We start from the raw sequence: 15,873 nt of genomic DNA on the forward strand, positions 1-15,873 counted from the left end.
TTAAAAAACGTGATACCGACTGTCCCACGTGGAGTTCAACAGTACTTCAAATTGAAAGTGTGGATGGGAGCGTGATGAAATTTCATGTACTTAACAACTAAGTCAGCCCTGATAAACTTTAACCAAACCAATAAATCCTATAAAAGAGAGATAATTGCCGGCAAATATCTCTGGCCAAAGGTTTTACTCTTTTCGGTGAATATATCTAGACTTTTTAACCTTCTGAAATACAAACAGACTTATTTTTTAAAGTTGGATGTTTAATTTACGTGAACTAATTGAACTCATCGATTCAATTTTTCACCGCTCAGCCCGTACAAAGGGTTCCTGAATAGAACGCAGATTGCATCATAGATCTAATTATTAGAAAAAGCATACGGAAAAACATACATATATAATGCCAAGATCCATTGTAGTAATTAATAATTGATTTGCTTGCTGTGCAAGACGACGGTCTCGACGGTGATTCCAGGGCCGAAGCTTAAGAGGACGCCCCAGTTGAAACCCTCGCCGGTGGTGGCCTTCCCCTCCTCCGCCGACTTGCGCCGCATCTCGTCCAGAATGAACAGAACGCAGGCGCTGGACATGTTGCCGTACTCGCTGAGCACCTGCCGCGTCGCCGTCATCTTCTCCTTCTCCAGCGCCAGCTTGGCCTCGACCTGGTCCAGGATGGCGGGCCCCCCCGGGTGGGCAATCCAGAAGATGGAGTTCCAGTCGTCGATCCCCAGCGGCGCGAACGCCTCCACCAGGCTCTTCTCGATGTTCTTGGAGATGAGCCCCGGCACGTCCTTGAGCAGGTGGAAGATGAGTCCCACCTCCCGCAGGTGCCCGCCGATGGCCCCCTCCGAGTCCGGCAGGATCGTCTGGCTCGCCGACACCAGCTCGAACAGAGGCCGCTCTGTTTCCAGGTCCGGGTCCGCCCCCACGATCACCGCCCCTGCTCCGTCTCCGAACAGAGCCTGCCCCACCAGGTTGTCCAGGTGCGACTCCGACGGCCCGCGGAACTTCAAAGCCATGATCTCGGAGCACACCGCCAGCACGCGCGCACCGCGGTTGTTCTCCGCCAGGTCCTTGGCCAGGCGGAGCACCGTGCCGCCGGCGAAGCAACCTTGCTTGTATATCATGAAGCGGTTTACCGAGGGGCGGAGGCCGAGGAGCTTGGTGATCTGGTAGTCGGCGCCCGGCATGTCTACGCCGGAGGTGGTGCAGAAGATGAGGTGAGTGATCTTGGATTTGGGCTGCCCCCATTCCTTGATGGCCTTCGCCGCCGCCTCCTTCCCCAGCTTCGGCACTTCCACCACCGCGATATCCTGCCGCTCGTCCAGCGACGGCTCCATGTAAGCGCACATATTCGGGTTCTCACTCAGCATCTCCTCCGTCAGGTGCATGTATCGCTTCCGTATCATCGACTTGTCGCCTGAACTCAACAATTAATTAAAAATAAATCATATAATAACAAAATAAACATATGCATAAAAAATAGTAGCAACGAACGTACACATTCTTTTAAACTTCTCCTTGAGCTCAGTGAGGTGCTCGCTCTTGGTCATGCGGAAGTAGTAGTCCGCGTAATCAGCCTGGTAGACGACGTTGGCTGGAGTGGCCGTGCCGATGGCCAGAACCGCCGCCGGACCCTCCGCCCGCTGACTCCGTCGGATCTCCTGGACTTTGGCCATCGTAATATACGTGTGTGTATACCTACCCCTGCACCGCCGCTTGCCGGAATCTACTACTTATGGGAACTAGTTGAAGAGACGGAGCGAGGAATTTATAGACAATGAAAAGAAGAGTAGGGGACGGATAATGTGGCACGTCGGCTGTGTTCGGTTTAGTGCACCCGCTCGCCATGAGGCTTACCCAAGGGTGGAGCCACTCTGGTAATTTTTTCCTTGGATTCGGGCTGCTGTGGGAAAATTTTGAAACGAAGATGAGGATCCTCATTTTTCAGAGATGGGGCAAATTCGGGATGGATATGAAAATATTATCCTTATCTTTCAAATATTATTATTATTAATATTAATAAATAATAATAAATTTTTTAAAAAATATTAATAATAGTGTTAATAGTAATATTAAAATTTTTAAAAATATTAATAATATTATTATTATTAATATTGATATTAATAATAATAATAATAATAATTAAATTTAGAGATCTGTTCAATTTTTTTTGAATTTACTCGATGATTGAATAAGATCTGAAGATCTGAATACATGATTAAAAAAACTCTAAGCACTGAAATCGAAATACAGACACCCATTCAAAAAAACTCTAAGCACTGAAATCGAAATAATACAGACACCCCATGTTCATAAAAATTAATTTAAGAATGAAATAATTTACCCAAATATTTCATAACAGGACACATCTCGCTAGAAGTGGGTCTGATGATCTGTCACATCACGAACTGTTGTATTTTTTTAATTTACTTGACGATTGAATAGGGGTGTAATCGAGTCGAGCCGAGTCGAACTCTTGGATGTTTGAGTTTGGCTCATTTATAATCGAGCCGAGTTCAAGCTTTATTTAACAAATATATTCATGGCTCACGAGCTTATTTGAACTTTTATCAAGCCTAAACGAGCTTAATAAATATAAATTATAAATTTATATATTCATTAAAAATTAAATTATATATTTTTAAAAAATTATAATATTCTTGTTAAAATTTATAATTTTATTCTAATAAATAAATTTAATATATTTGTCTATGTTTTTCATAAATAGAGTACAAAATCTATAAATTTAATATTAAAACTATTATTTTTTTTATTTAAAAGTTGATTCATGAGCTTAACGAACATGTTCACGAGTTAACGAACCAAATATTGTGAAGCTTGAGCTTGGTTTGTTTATCTTAACAAGCCTCATTAAACAAGCTCAAACGAGCTTTTATCGAATCGAGTTTCGAATAGCTCACGAGCGGCTTGGCTCATTTACAACCCTACGATTGAATAATATCTAAATACATGATTAAAAAAAAGGAAAATTTTACCCTAACTCCTCCGTCATAATTTAAATTTTACGTACAGTCTTAATATTTTAAAAATTTTATTTTTACTCCCTAATTAAACATAATAAAAATCAATTTATTTAATTATTCTTTATATTTTTATATAAAAATTTTAAAAATAAATATAATTTATTTTTAATTTAACATATTGAATTAAAATTTAATATATTTTCTAATAGATTGATCATGATTTTTTAAATGATCCTCAATTATATAAAAAATATATTAAATTCTCTTTAAATGATACTGAATTTAATAATAATTATATTAAGTAGGAAAAAATCATCATCAATTTAATAAAAAATATACTCGATTTTAATTTATAGTGTTAAATTTTAAAAAGTATATATTTATTTTTAAATTTTTTATATAAAAAATATAAAAGATAATTAAATAACAATATTTGGAAAGTTGAAATAATAAAATTTTATATATAGAGTGGAGTGAAAATAAAATTTGTTAGAATGAATAAAGATTTTTCTTCAATTTACTTTAAAAAAACTACACATATTTTTGGAAATATCTCTACTCATTGTTCTGAAGAAGGCTATAGCTCGCGGTGGGACCGTTGCCACTTTCGACCGCTTGGCCATTACAAGTCGTGTCAGCCCACGACCATGGCAGTCATTTTGCGGTCAATGAAATCGTTGCCGCTCATTGGTGATAGGGTATGATGGTCATGATCTCCTGTGAGCCTGTTGCTCACACTATGATTGTCTAAATGGTTTTTTTTTCTAAATGTTATTGTCAAAAAGAAATTAAAAAAATATAGAAAATATAAACGGTAAAATAGAGAAAAATTCTTAATCATAATCATAATTTTGCATGCAACCCTCAATCATAAAAAATTTTATTTTCACTTCCTGCATGTAAAACATTACTTGTTTCAACTCGCTCATGCAAATATTGTTACCTAAATTGCCCCTCAAATTTTTTAGATTTTAAAAGTCTAAAAACGAGTATATTTCTAGTTAAATTCAACACGTTACATTAGAATCCAGTATTTTATACTAGAATCGAGTATATTTTCTATCAAAATTAATCTTCATATTTTTTAGATACAAATAGTCTAAAAATAAGTATAATTCCTATTAAATTCAGTACATTAAACTAGAATTGAGTATATTTTCTATTAAATTAAACATACTTTTTTCATGCTTAATATAATTCCTTATAAATTCAACATCATTTACTATTTAAAGAAAATCTAGTATATTTTTCATCCAATTGAGTATTATTTAAAGAAAATCTAGTATATTTTTCATCCAATTAAGGTAAAAAAAAAAAATCATACTCAATTTGATATAAAATATACTAGATTCCAATTTAATGTACTGAATTTAAGATGAATTATATTGATTTCGGACTTTTTATATCTAAAAGTATCATGGGTAATTAGGTAAATATGTTTGACTAGGGAGTGAAAATAAAGATTTTTATGAATGGAAACTGCATGCAAAGATTTATTTGCCAATAGGAATTGCATACAAATTTTTCCAAATATAAATGGGCTTTTCTGCTAATATGAAAGTCAGTCGTGAGTTTTTGACATTTTTTAAACTCGAATGTGTGATACGGTAAATTGACTAAAATTTAAGGGTTAATAACTTTAAACCCTCTTATATTTTATAGCAGGTTGCATTTTGCCCCCCTCTATTTAAATTACACTTAACCCCCCTTTGACATAAGTAAAAAAGAGGAAAATAAATAAATGACCAAAATACCCCTAAACTAAATCAAACTTTTAGAAGAAAATGAAAAATAAAAATAAAAATAATCTCGTAAGATCGTTGAAAACTTAACCTTAACCCAACCTGATTTATATATAAGCTCAAAATCTCACTTGTTCCTAGAAAAAATATCCTCACAAAATTCACACATACATCAGCATAAATAACAGAAAAATAGAAACTCTTAGAAGGGTAATAAGTCAAAAACTCATTCCACTAAACAAAAAAGAGTCAGAATTTTAAATTGATGAATCAAAATTAAATAATGATAGAATCAAAATAAAGACCTTTTGATTTTTTATGATAAACTTTATTCTATCTTTATTTAATTTTTATTTATCAATTTAGAATTCTAGTTCTTTTTTGTTTGGTGGAATGAGTTTTTGACTGATTACCCTCTCAGAGTTGTTATTTTTCTGTTACTTATACTGGTGCATGTGTAAATTTTGTGAAGATATTTTTTCTAGGAACAAGTGAAATTTTGGGTCTATATATAAATCAGGTTGGGTTAAGGTTAAGTTTTCAACGATTTTATGGGATTATTTTTATTTTCCATTTTTTTTTCTAAAAGTATGATTTAGATTAGGGTTGGGTTAAGGTTAACTCCGCCCATGATGACCGGTCATGGCCGGTCCCAAGCCCGGATAAAGGAGGAGGGTTGCGTTAGGTTGCCAGCCAGCGTCAAACTATGGCAAATATTTCATGAATGAATCCATTAAACTATTGTGCTAATGCTAGGTTGTTCCCCGGAAGGAACGCGTTGCAGGGTCCGACTGTAACGTCTCGGCAAGGACCGCTACATCTCCAGAAATCGGGTGTAGTGATAAATATGCAAGAGTTCGCGTTACAGGGTCCAACTGTAACTTCTCAGCAAGGACCGCTACATCTCCATGAGAACTTGGGTGTAGTGTTAAATAGGCAAGAGTTCTCACACCATGGTTAGATAAGAACAAATATGATAGGAAAACTAATAATCTAAGATTTGAAACATGGAACATAGGAACTCTCACTGGTAAATCAATGGAGGTAGTAGATATGATGATTAGGAGAAAAATTAATATTTTGTGTGTACAAGAGACAAAATGGACAGGTGAGAAGGCAAAGATGATAGAGAACTCGGGTTTTAAGTTATGGTACACTGGAAAGAATAAAACAAGAAATGGAGTGGGTATTATTGTAGATAGTTTGTTAAAGGATGAAGTTGTAGGAGTAGTTAAAAAAGGGGATAGAATTATAGCCCTTAAGATAATAGTGGCGAAAGAAACTATGAACATAATTAGCGTATATGCACCACAAGTAGGATTAGATGAAGCTACCAAATTAAGGTTTTGGGAGGACTTAGATGAAATATTACAAAATATTTCACCAAATGAAAGGATTTTAATAGGAGGTGATCTAAATGGGCATGTCGGAGTGAAAAATGAGGAATATGAGAGAGTACATGGGAGCTATGGGTTTGGAACGAGGAATGAGTAAGGGGAAACTATATTAGATTTTGCGATAGCATATGACCTTATATTAGCTAATACGTTTTTTAAGAAAAGAGAAGAACACTTAGTCACATTCAAAAGTGGGAATAATAAATCACAAATTGACTTTCTTATGGTTAGGAAGAAGGATAGAAAGATTTGTAAAGATTACAAAGTCATCCCTGGAGAAAGCTTAACTACCCAACATAGGGTAGTAGTGTTGGATATACGCCTTAAACATAGTATCAATAGAAAGAAAATATATACAATTCCTAGAATTAAGTGGTGGAAGTTAAAGGATGGGAAGCAACATATATTTAAGGAGAAGATAGAAGTACAAGCATTAGGTGAAATATATGATGATTCTAATACAACATGGGATAAGATAGTATCAAAGTTAAAAATAGTAGCTAAGAGTGTCCTCGGTGAGTCAAAGGGGCATGCACCGCTAAGTAAAGAATCTTGGTGGTGGAATAAGAAAGTACAAGAGAAAGTGAAGGAAAAAACGAATAGCTTATGAGGAATTATATATTTGTAAGAATGAGGAAAACTTAAAAAAATATACAATAGCCAAGAAAGAAGCTAAGAAAGTGGTGAGTGAAGCAAAAAATGAAACTTTTGAACAGTTATATCAAAAATTGAATACAAAAGAAGGGGAAAGAGACATTTATAGAATTGCTAAAGTGAGAGAAAGAAAAACAAGAGATCTTAGTCAAATAAAATGTATTAAAGATGAATGTAATAGGGTATTAGTAAGCGATGGAGAAATAAAAGAGCGGTGGAAGAGGTATTTTCATCAACTTTTTAATGAAGGTTTAGGAGACCAACTTAACTTGGGTAATTTAATTAGGTCAAATGAGCATCGAAATTTTAATTTTTATCGTAGAATTCAAACTTCAGAAGTAAAACAAACTTTAAATGAGATGCACAATGGAAAAGTCGTTGGACCAGATGATATTCCGATAGAGGTGTGGAAGTGCTTAGGGAAACAAGGTATTGAATGACTTATAAAATTATTTAACATGATATTGAAAACGAAAATAATGCCTGATCAATGGAGGATAAGTACTCTAGTTCCCTTATATAAGAATAAGGGAGACGTACAAAATTATGCAAACTATAGGGGTATTAAACTAATGAGTCATACTATGAAACTTTGGGAAAAAGTAATAGAAAAAAGATTAAGGAAGGAGACCACAGTGACAGAAAATCAATTTGGGTTTATGCCTGGAAGGTCGACAATAGAAGCTATACATCTTCTTAGACAATTAATTGAAAAATATCGGGAGCAAAAACAAGATTTACACATGGTATTCATTGACTTAGAAAAAGCATATGATAGAGTCCCAAGAGAAATTATATGGCGAATTTTAGAAAAGAGAGGTGCTAGCGTAACATATATTGAACTAATTAATGATATGTACGAGGATGTAACGACCATAGTAAAGACTTCAGGCGGAGTAACTGAAGTATTTCCAATAAAGATAGGGTTACATTAAGGATCAGCTCTAAGTCCCTATCTTTTTACACTAATTATGGACGAACTCACTGCGCACATTCAAGACACAGTACCGTGGTGCATGCTATTTGCAGATGATATTATTTTGGTAGATGAGACACGTGAAGGAGTAAATGCTAAGCTAGAATCTTGGAGGGAAACACTAGAAGGGAAAGGTTTTAAGCTTAGTAGATTAAAGACAGAATATATGGAATTTAAGTTTAGCAATATTAGAAGTAATGAAACAATTGTTAAGATAGGAGAGGACGTGTTGCCTGGAACCGAGCAATTTAAATATTTAGGATCATTTTTACAAAATGATGGAGGGATTGAGAGAGATGTCTTACATAGAATACAAGCAGGATGGGTGAAATGGAGAGGAGCGTCGAGTGTTTTATGTGACCGTAAAGTACCTCTTAAACTTAAAGGTAAGTTCTATAAAACCGCAGTTAGACCTGCTATGTTATATGGAGCTGAATGTTGGGCTATGACTCGAGCACACGAGCAGAAGATGAGAGTTGTAGAGATGAGGATGTTAAGGTGGATGTGTAGACATACGAAGATGGACAAAATAAGAAATGAGAGCATTAGAGAGAAAGTCGGAGTTGCATCTATTGAGGGAAAACTCCAAGAGACACGTTTAAGATGGTACGGACATGTACTTAGACGGCCAATAAATGCTCCAGTTAGGCGATGTGAAACTATGATAAATATGCATATCAAACGAGGAAGAGAAAGACCAAAAAAGACTTGGTTAGCAACAATAAAACAAGATAAAATTTATTTAAATATAGATGATGATATAATAGGAGATAAGGCTCAATGGCGTAAAAGGATTCATACAGCCGACCCCACCTAGTGGGAAAAGGTTTGGATGTTGTTGTTGTTGTTGTTGTTGTTGTGTTTACTTATATCAAAGAAGGGTTAAGCATAGTTTTTTAAATAGAGGAGGGCAAAATGTAACCTGCTATAAAATACAAAGGGGTATAAAGTTATTAACCCAAAATTTAATTATGATGAATTGCGAGAGTCGATGTAAAACAATATGAAAACTTTTTTTATTTTTTTAATAATTCTATTTGTCGTATAGTGGATCTAAAAGCAAAGTAAAATTGTGAGGATAGATTTCAAATTCGTGGATGATACTCGTACTTGGGTACTTTGGGTATGATAGATAGAAGTGAAAAATCTATGAAAATCATGACCGTAATTTCTTGGAAAAGAGACATGCTTTAACCATTTCAATAATTCTCAATTTAATTTGTATTAATTATGACATCAGCGATTCCTCAATACTTGTCGACTGAAGATTCAAATCATGGAGAATTAATCAAAGGCCAAAGGGCACACTACTTTCCGCGTACTTCCTATTCTACTCCTTTCGGAAACATTAACTCTCCGCACACTTATTTTTAATATATTTAAATTTTAAAATAATTTCAATGATTCTAATGCTTACAATTTCAAGATTTCTCCCCCTCTCCTTTGAAAGCAAATATCAATCCTTTTATTTTTTTTATCTATCAATTTATACAACCCAATTTTTTTAAAAAAAATTAACTACTAAATTCTTAATTAAGATTTAACATCAAATCTACTTTCTTTAAACACTAGTATTTCATATGATTACAAATTTATATAAATCCAAATTCGATTCCACTCATTCTAAGTCCCGTAAGTTTCTGAAGTATCAATCACTACAAAATTTATCACGTTTATCGACGGAATTATATTTTGTCGTATTTATTCAATATTACTGACAAAATTTCACTTCTGTCGGCAAGTGAAATTTTTTTTTGAAATTCCCAACAGAATTCTAAATTCCGTCAGGAATTACCAATGGAATTAGGATACCGTCGGGAATCCTAAAATTATTAGGGCACTCGTGCCCTTCCTTCCTCTCGTGCGCGCATCTTCTCTCCGGTGGCGATTTCTCCAAGTAATCTTCTTCCCTTATTTTTTTCCCTCCTTTTCCCAATGTTCAGTGTCTGCTAGTGTACATAGTGTCTGCTAGTGTACACAGCGCCAAGCGCAACAGCATTTTCGCTCGCCAATAATTGGCTGGAGGTGTGTCCAGCCGCTAGCACGCGACTAGCGACGTGTCGAGCCGTCAACATTTGGCTGGTGGCATTTTCGGCCGCCAACACGTGGTTGTTGCCGTGTACTAGCCCAGTCGCGTGCTGGCAGCGTGTTTGACCGCCAGTCGCGTGCTAGCGGCGTGTCCGACTGTCAGCCGCGTGCTAGCGGCTGTACCGACCGCTAGTTATTGGCTGTCAATCGCCAGTTGTTGGTCGTCGACCGCCAACTATTGGCTGTCAGCCACCAGCTATTGGATGCCACCTGTTGGCAGTGTGGTCGGCCACTACCTGTTGAATGTGGTTGGTCATGTCACCGGCCACCGCCTGCTAGATGCAGTTGGTAACATGCCCGGCCGCTAGCTCGCAGTTGGGAGTAAGGATGGCAATTTCCCCCGCGGGGAAAATCTGAAACGGGGATGGGAATCCTAGATTTTTTTCGAGCATGGGGCGTGTTTGGGGCGGGTATGGGAATATTATCCCCATCTCCGAACCCGTCCCGAATATTATTATTAATAATATTAATAAATAATAATAAATTTTTTTAAAATATTAATAATAGTGTTAATATTAATATTAAAATTTTTGAAAATATTATTATTATTATTATTGATATTAATATTAATATTAATATTATCATCATCAATAATAATAATAATAATAATAATAATATAAATTAAATTTGGGGATGAGGATTTGATCCTCGTGGGTTCGGGTTCAAGGAATCCTCGAACCCGAAAAATTGAGGACAGAGCGGGGATGAGGATGACAAACCCGCCCCCACCCCATTGTCATCTCTAGTTGGGAGCTTGTACGATCATCAACCTTTTACTAAATTTTTAACTAATTTTAGTTAAATTTTTGTTATGATTATTTCGATTTAATTTTAGCTATTTTTTATTTTTTATTTTGTTGCATTCATGGTTCTTTTCCGGTTAGACTACTATTTTTAGGTATAATTTCTTAAACAGTACATTTGCATATATGCTATATTAAATAATTAACATCTTGATGGTGATTTGTAGGTTAATAGTGCATATATGTTTTATGGTAATTGTTATACTTGTGTAAATTTATGCTTTAGATAGTTGACATCTTGATTTTAATAATATGAGTATTAACACATATTAAGTGATCGAGTTACATAGTTCTCGGCATATTAACTAATTTGGAGATACAAATACTTGTGTAAGGGATGTAACTAAGTGCGAGCACCCTAGGACAAGTGTTGTATTGAAATTTCAAATGGACAAGAATATTTAGTATCATCTGAAAGAACTAAAGTTTCCTTAATTCCTATTTTATATTTGATTGCTTTATTTAAGTTTAAATCAAATTGTACCAATTTAATAGTGTTTTAAATTGTATTCTCATTAGGTGATAATGTTTATGAACAAAGTTTGAATGTACAATCGATTAGAAAATAGATTTGTTAGAGATGATTTTATTGCTAAAATTGAAGAGTTTGTGAACTTTGCTAAAAGTCATCCAGAATGTATGAATGGTGCCAAGTTACGGTGTCCGTGTAATTATTCAAAATATAAAAATAGAGCCTTTCGTGATGAGGATACCGTGAAAGTACATATATGTAAAAATAGTTTTGTCCCAAATTACTACAATTGGTATTGTCGCAGAAAACCTTATGTGTATGAACTAATTGGACCTTCTAGTGGTTCGTCATCTGGTACAACTTTTACTACGCTTGAATCATCAACTAATGATATTCCAATGTAATCAATGGTTCATGATCCGATGAATGTTGCAGTTGATTATTCTAATATAGATGAAATACTAACACCTGAATATCAATAACTATATGAAATGTTAAAGGCCAGTGAAAGAGAAGTGGGGGAAGACATTCTCTCTTGTCATTTTCAACTATCAGGTACTGCAAGATTATTGAATATGAAAGCAGAACATCATTTTTCAAAAAGATGTAATCATAACATATGTCAATTGATGTCAGAGTTGCTTCCTGCTGATAACATAATGACTGATAGTTTTTATAGTACAAAAAAATTGGTTAGAGGTTTAGATTTACCTGTAGAGAAGATTGATTGTTGTATAAACAACTGGATGACATTTTGAATGAATATAACAATTTGAGTGAATGCAAAATCTGCACTCACCCTCGTTATAAGCATCGTACTCATATACTAGGGAATAGAAGGAAAAATATTACTTGAAAAATGATGTATTACTTTCCTTTAAATATTAGACTTCAACGCTTGTATGCATTTCCTGCTACAGCTTGCCATATGATGTGACATCATGAACATGAGCATGGTGGTATTATGTGTCATTCTTATGATTCCCCTGCATGGAAACATCTTGATATTGTATTTCTCTCATTTGCAATGAAACCACAAAATGTCAAATTAGGACTTTCCGTAGATAGATTTTAGTCATTTAGTCAATCGGGGCAACAATATTTATATTGACTAGTTATATTAACATCATACAATTTATCACTATAGATGTGCATAAAATATGAATTTATATTTCTTACTGTGCTAATTCCTAGTCCAACCAATCCCAAAGAGAAGATTGATGTTTTCTTGCAACCTCTGATTGTTGAGTTGAATGAACTATGGAATGTTGGGTCGATGACTTATGATGTTGCAAGTAAAATTAATTTTAGATTGTATGCTACATTATTATGGATGATTAGTAATTTTCCAACATACTTAATATTGTTGGGATGGAGCATAGTTGGTAAATTAGCATACCCACACTATATTACAGATTCTGATGTATTTTTATTACCTTGTAGTGCAACGGTATCTTGGTTTGATAATTACTATACATTTTTACCTGTTGACTACCCTTTCAGGAGAAATAAAAAAACTCATAAAGAATGTTGTAGTAAGAAAACCTCATCCAACAGTCCATGTTTCAGATGGAGAAATCATTGAACAAATATACAATTATGAATTTCTACCAGTATCTGGTTCCGATGAGTTAAATAAATACATTGTTAGGATGTGCAAGTGTGGTTGGAAGAAAAAAAATATTTTTTAGGAGTTGAAATATTGGAAGTATCTACTTATTTGACATAATTTAGATGTCATGCATATTGAAAAAATTTCTTTGATAATATCTTCAACACTGTGATGAATGTGCCTGGAAGAACTAAAGACACTACAAAATTACATGAGGAATTAAAAGAACTAATCAACAGACTAGAGTTGCATTAGGATGAAACAACCAATGGATTTTCAAAGGCTTGTTATACATTGGAAAAAAATGGTAAGCAAGCTTTATGTAATTTGTTGAAAGAAATCAAATTTCCAGATGGGTATGCCTCAAATATGGCTCAATGCGTGGATATAAATAGGTTAAAGATGTTTGGAATGAAGAGTCATAACTGTCATGTATTCATGTAAATACCTATTCCAGTAGCTTTCCATTATTTACTTCCTTATAATGTCTAGCAAGTACTTACAAAATTGAGTCTATTTTTTAGAGATTTGATAGCGAGGTATATTATGATGGATGATATGCTTCGATTATAAACAAACACTCCTCTCATATTATGTAAGCTGGAGCGTATATTTCCACCCAGTTTCTTTAGTTCAATGGAACATCTACTAATACATTTACCATACGAGGCACAAATAGCAGGTCCTATGAAGTATATATGGATGTATCCATTTAAACGGTTTTTGAGGAAATTGAGAATAATGTTCGTAACAAAGTCAGAGTTGAGGGGTCAATATGTAATATTGGACCCCGTGGTAGTTTTGATGTGATCAACCAAGTTGGTTAGGTCCTGCTTTGTGTTTGATCCCTATGTCTAAGTGTGCAGGAACTCAGGAGCACAGGAAGTCGAGCGGAAGACGCAGCTAGCGAGAAGGACGGCACGGGAAGGGAGTCGATGGGCTCGGTGCGTCCGAAGGACGAGAGAGCTGCGGAAGAGTACACCGGTGGGCGAGAAGAACGTGCACGACGTTCAAGGGACGTTAAGCCGGGGAGGAAGACTGCTCGAGGAGAAGGCCGGGAATTGGGTTCGGGTGAGCCCTATTCCGGTTGGCCGCAATCACCCAAAAGAACGGAGCTTTGGAAGTCAAAGCGAAGGAAAAACAAGCTGGAAAACAAACTCAAGGTGCCCTCACAAGTACTGGAGGCGCCTCCAACTTGGAGGTGCCTTAAAGCTTGTTGGAGGTGCCTCCACCTTGGAGATGCCTTCAACAAGTCTTAAGGCGCCTTCAACTGGTAAGATTTGACCGTTTGAGCGCGGATAAATTTTTATCCGCTGACTCAGTTCGAGGCGCCTTGGACCTCTATTGGAGGCGCCTTGGACCCTCGAGATCACATTTCTAGAGGCTATTTAAAGGCCCCTGGAGTTAGGAATTCATAACAACTCAAGCAATCAATTGTGTAGTCATTCCTAGCAATAGTTCTAAGCTTCCAAAGTGTAAAAGGCTTCTCCGCCTTCAGTAAAGGAGATTCTTTTTAGTGCGCTTCTCATTGCCCTGGATTAACAACCTCCTTGGTTGTAACCAGGTTAAATTCCTGTTTCTTTTTCTGTTTACTGCTTTATTACTTTACTGTTTTATTTACTATTGCACTAATTGAGTTGAAAGCACGAGGAGGGTATAGTGTATTTTTGTTTTTCAGCAATTCACCCCCCTCTTGCCGGCCTCCGCTGCACCTACAAGTGGTATTAGTGCCTGATCGCCTCAGAAGGACTAACCGCCAACTGAAGCACTACGATCAAGACGATGGCCGGAGCGAACATCCATTCCCCGAAGTTCGACGGAGACTTCGCCACATGGAAACGCAAAATGGAGGTATTTTTTAAAACTGAATTTGACATTATTTTAATAATGAAATATGACTATACAGTTTTGAAAGATAAGGAGGAAAACACCTGGACGAAAAAGGAGCAAGCAGATTTCGTCGCCAACAGAAAGGTTGAGTTCCACCTACTCAGCGTCCTGCCGCTTCAGGAGGTAAATCGAATCGGAAGCTATGACTCCGCGAAAGATCTCTGGGAAAAATTCCTGGAGCTTCACGAAGGTACCTCTGAAGCAAAGCTAGCGAGGGGCGACATCCTCCGGACCCAGTTGACGAACCTCCGGATGAACCAAGGCGAGAAGGTAGCGCAACTCCAAGCGAGGATCAAAGAGCTGATAACTCAACTCAATAACCTTGGAGAAGAAGTAACGAACCGGGACTCGATCCAGTACGCGCTCAACGCTTTCCCGAGAACTCCCGATTGGGCCTCCTTAGTAGATGCGTACTACATCTCTAAGGACTTCGAGGTAAGTACTTTAGAATAATTATTTTCTACTTTTGAACTTCATGAATCTCGAGTTGCAGAGCCTAATGGAGTGGAGAAGACTAGTCAGAACATTGCCTTAAAGGCAAAAATAAACTGTTCTGACTCAGAAGCCCCGGTCAACGAATTCGAAGCGGCACTACTGGTAAAACGCTTCAATAAATTTTTTAATACTAATAAGTTTAGATCACAGAGGCATCAACGAAAGAAAAGAACGATTCGTTGCTACAACTGCAACGAAGAAGGGCATATCAAGGAGGACTACCCAAAATTGAAGAGCAAATAGAAGGATAAGGAAAGGAGCAAGAATCCAGCTCGACCCAAACACAACCTAAAGGCCACGTGGGATGATTCGTCGTCCTCCGAATCAGAAGTCGAAGAATTCTTGGGAATAGCACTGATGACCAACCATCAGCTAGAAGAAATGTCTAGCTCAGAGATGAGCATCGATGAAGGGGGAGGAACATCAGAAGAAGAAAGCAGCAGTGAAGGGGGAGCATCACCAGATCAGGTAAGTAAGGTACGCAATCTAACCTCAACTCAGTCTTTTAAATTTATCAAGTCTCTGTCCAAAGAATTAGATCAATTAGAAAAAGAAAATACTGAATTGAAATTGATCCTTGCAAAAGCATGCCCAATAGAAAAGTATGATAATTTAAAGTTAGAAAATGAAAAATTAAAAGTTGAAATTGAGAAATTGAAATATCATGATGCATGCTTAAATAAATTTCCTAAATCAAAATTAAGAATTTATAGAAAATTAAATTGGTATATTAGAAAACACCAGGGCCAACTTAGAAAAG

General features: G+C 36.0%; 1 protein-coding gene across 1 annotated transcript; it reads right to left on the reverse strand.

The window, feature by feature from the left end:
- Positions 1-278: 278 nt before the first annotated feature.
- On the reverse strand, positions 279-1,759 carry LOC122024797 (chalcone synthase 2-like). The gene is made up of 2 exons (XM_042583504.1): positions 1,499-1,759; positions 279-1,417 (listed from the first exon to the last, which is right to left on the reverse strand). Exons 1-2 carry the CDS (start codon positions 1,674-1,676, stop codon positions 420-422), a joined length of 1,176 nt encoding a protein of 391 aa, XP_042439438.1. The 5' UTR covers positions 1,677-1,759; the 3' UTR covers positions 279-419.
- Positions 1,760-15,873: the final 14,114 nt, after the last annotated feature.

Source organism: Zingiber officinale, chromosome 9B, assembly GCF_018446385.1.
Source record: "Zingiber officinale cultivar Zhangliang chromosome 9B, Zo_v1.1, whole genome shotgun sequence".
NCBI classification, from domain to species: domain Eukaryota; kingdom Viridiplantae; phylum Streptophyta; class Magnoliopsida; order Zingiberales; family Zingiberaceae; genus Zingiber; species Zingiber officinale.

Coding starts and splice junctions, on each gene's coding strand:
- LOC122024797 (XM_042583504.1), bottom strand. CDS start 1,676: ATGGCCAAAGTCCAGGAGATCCGACGGAGTCAGCGGGCGGAGGGTCCG. Junction 1,418..1,498: donor GGAGAAGTTTAAAAGAATGT/GTACGTTCGTTG, acceptor TGTTGAGTTCAG/GCGACAAGTCGATGATACGG.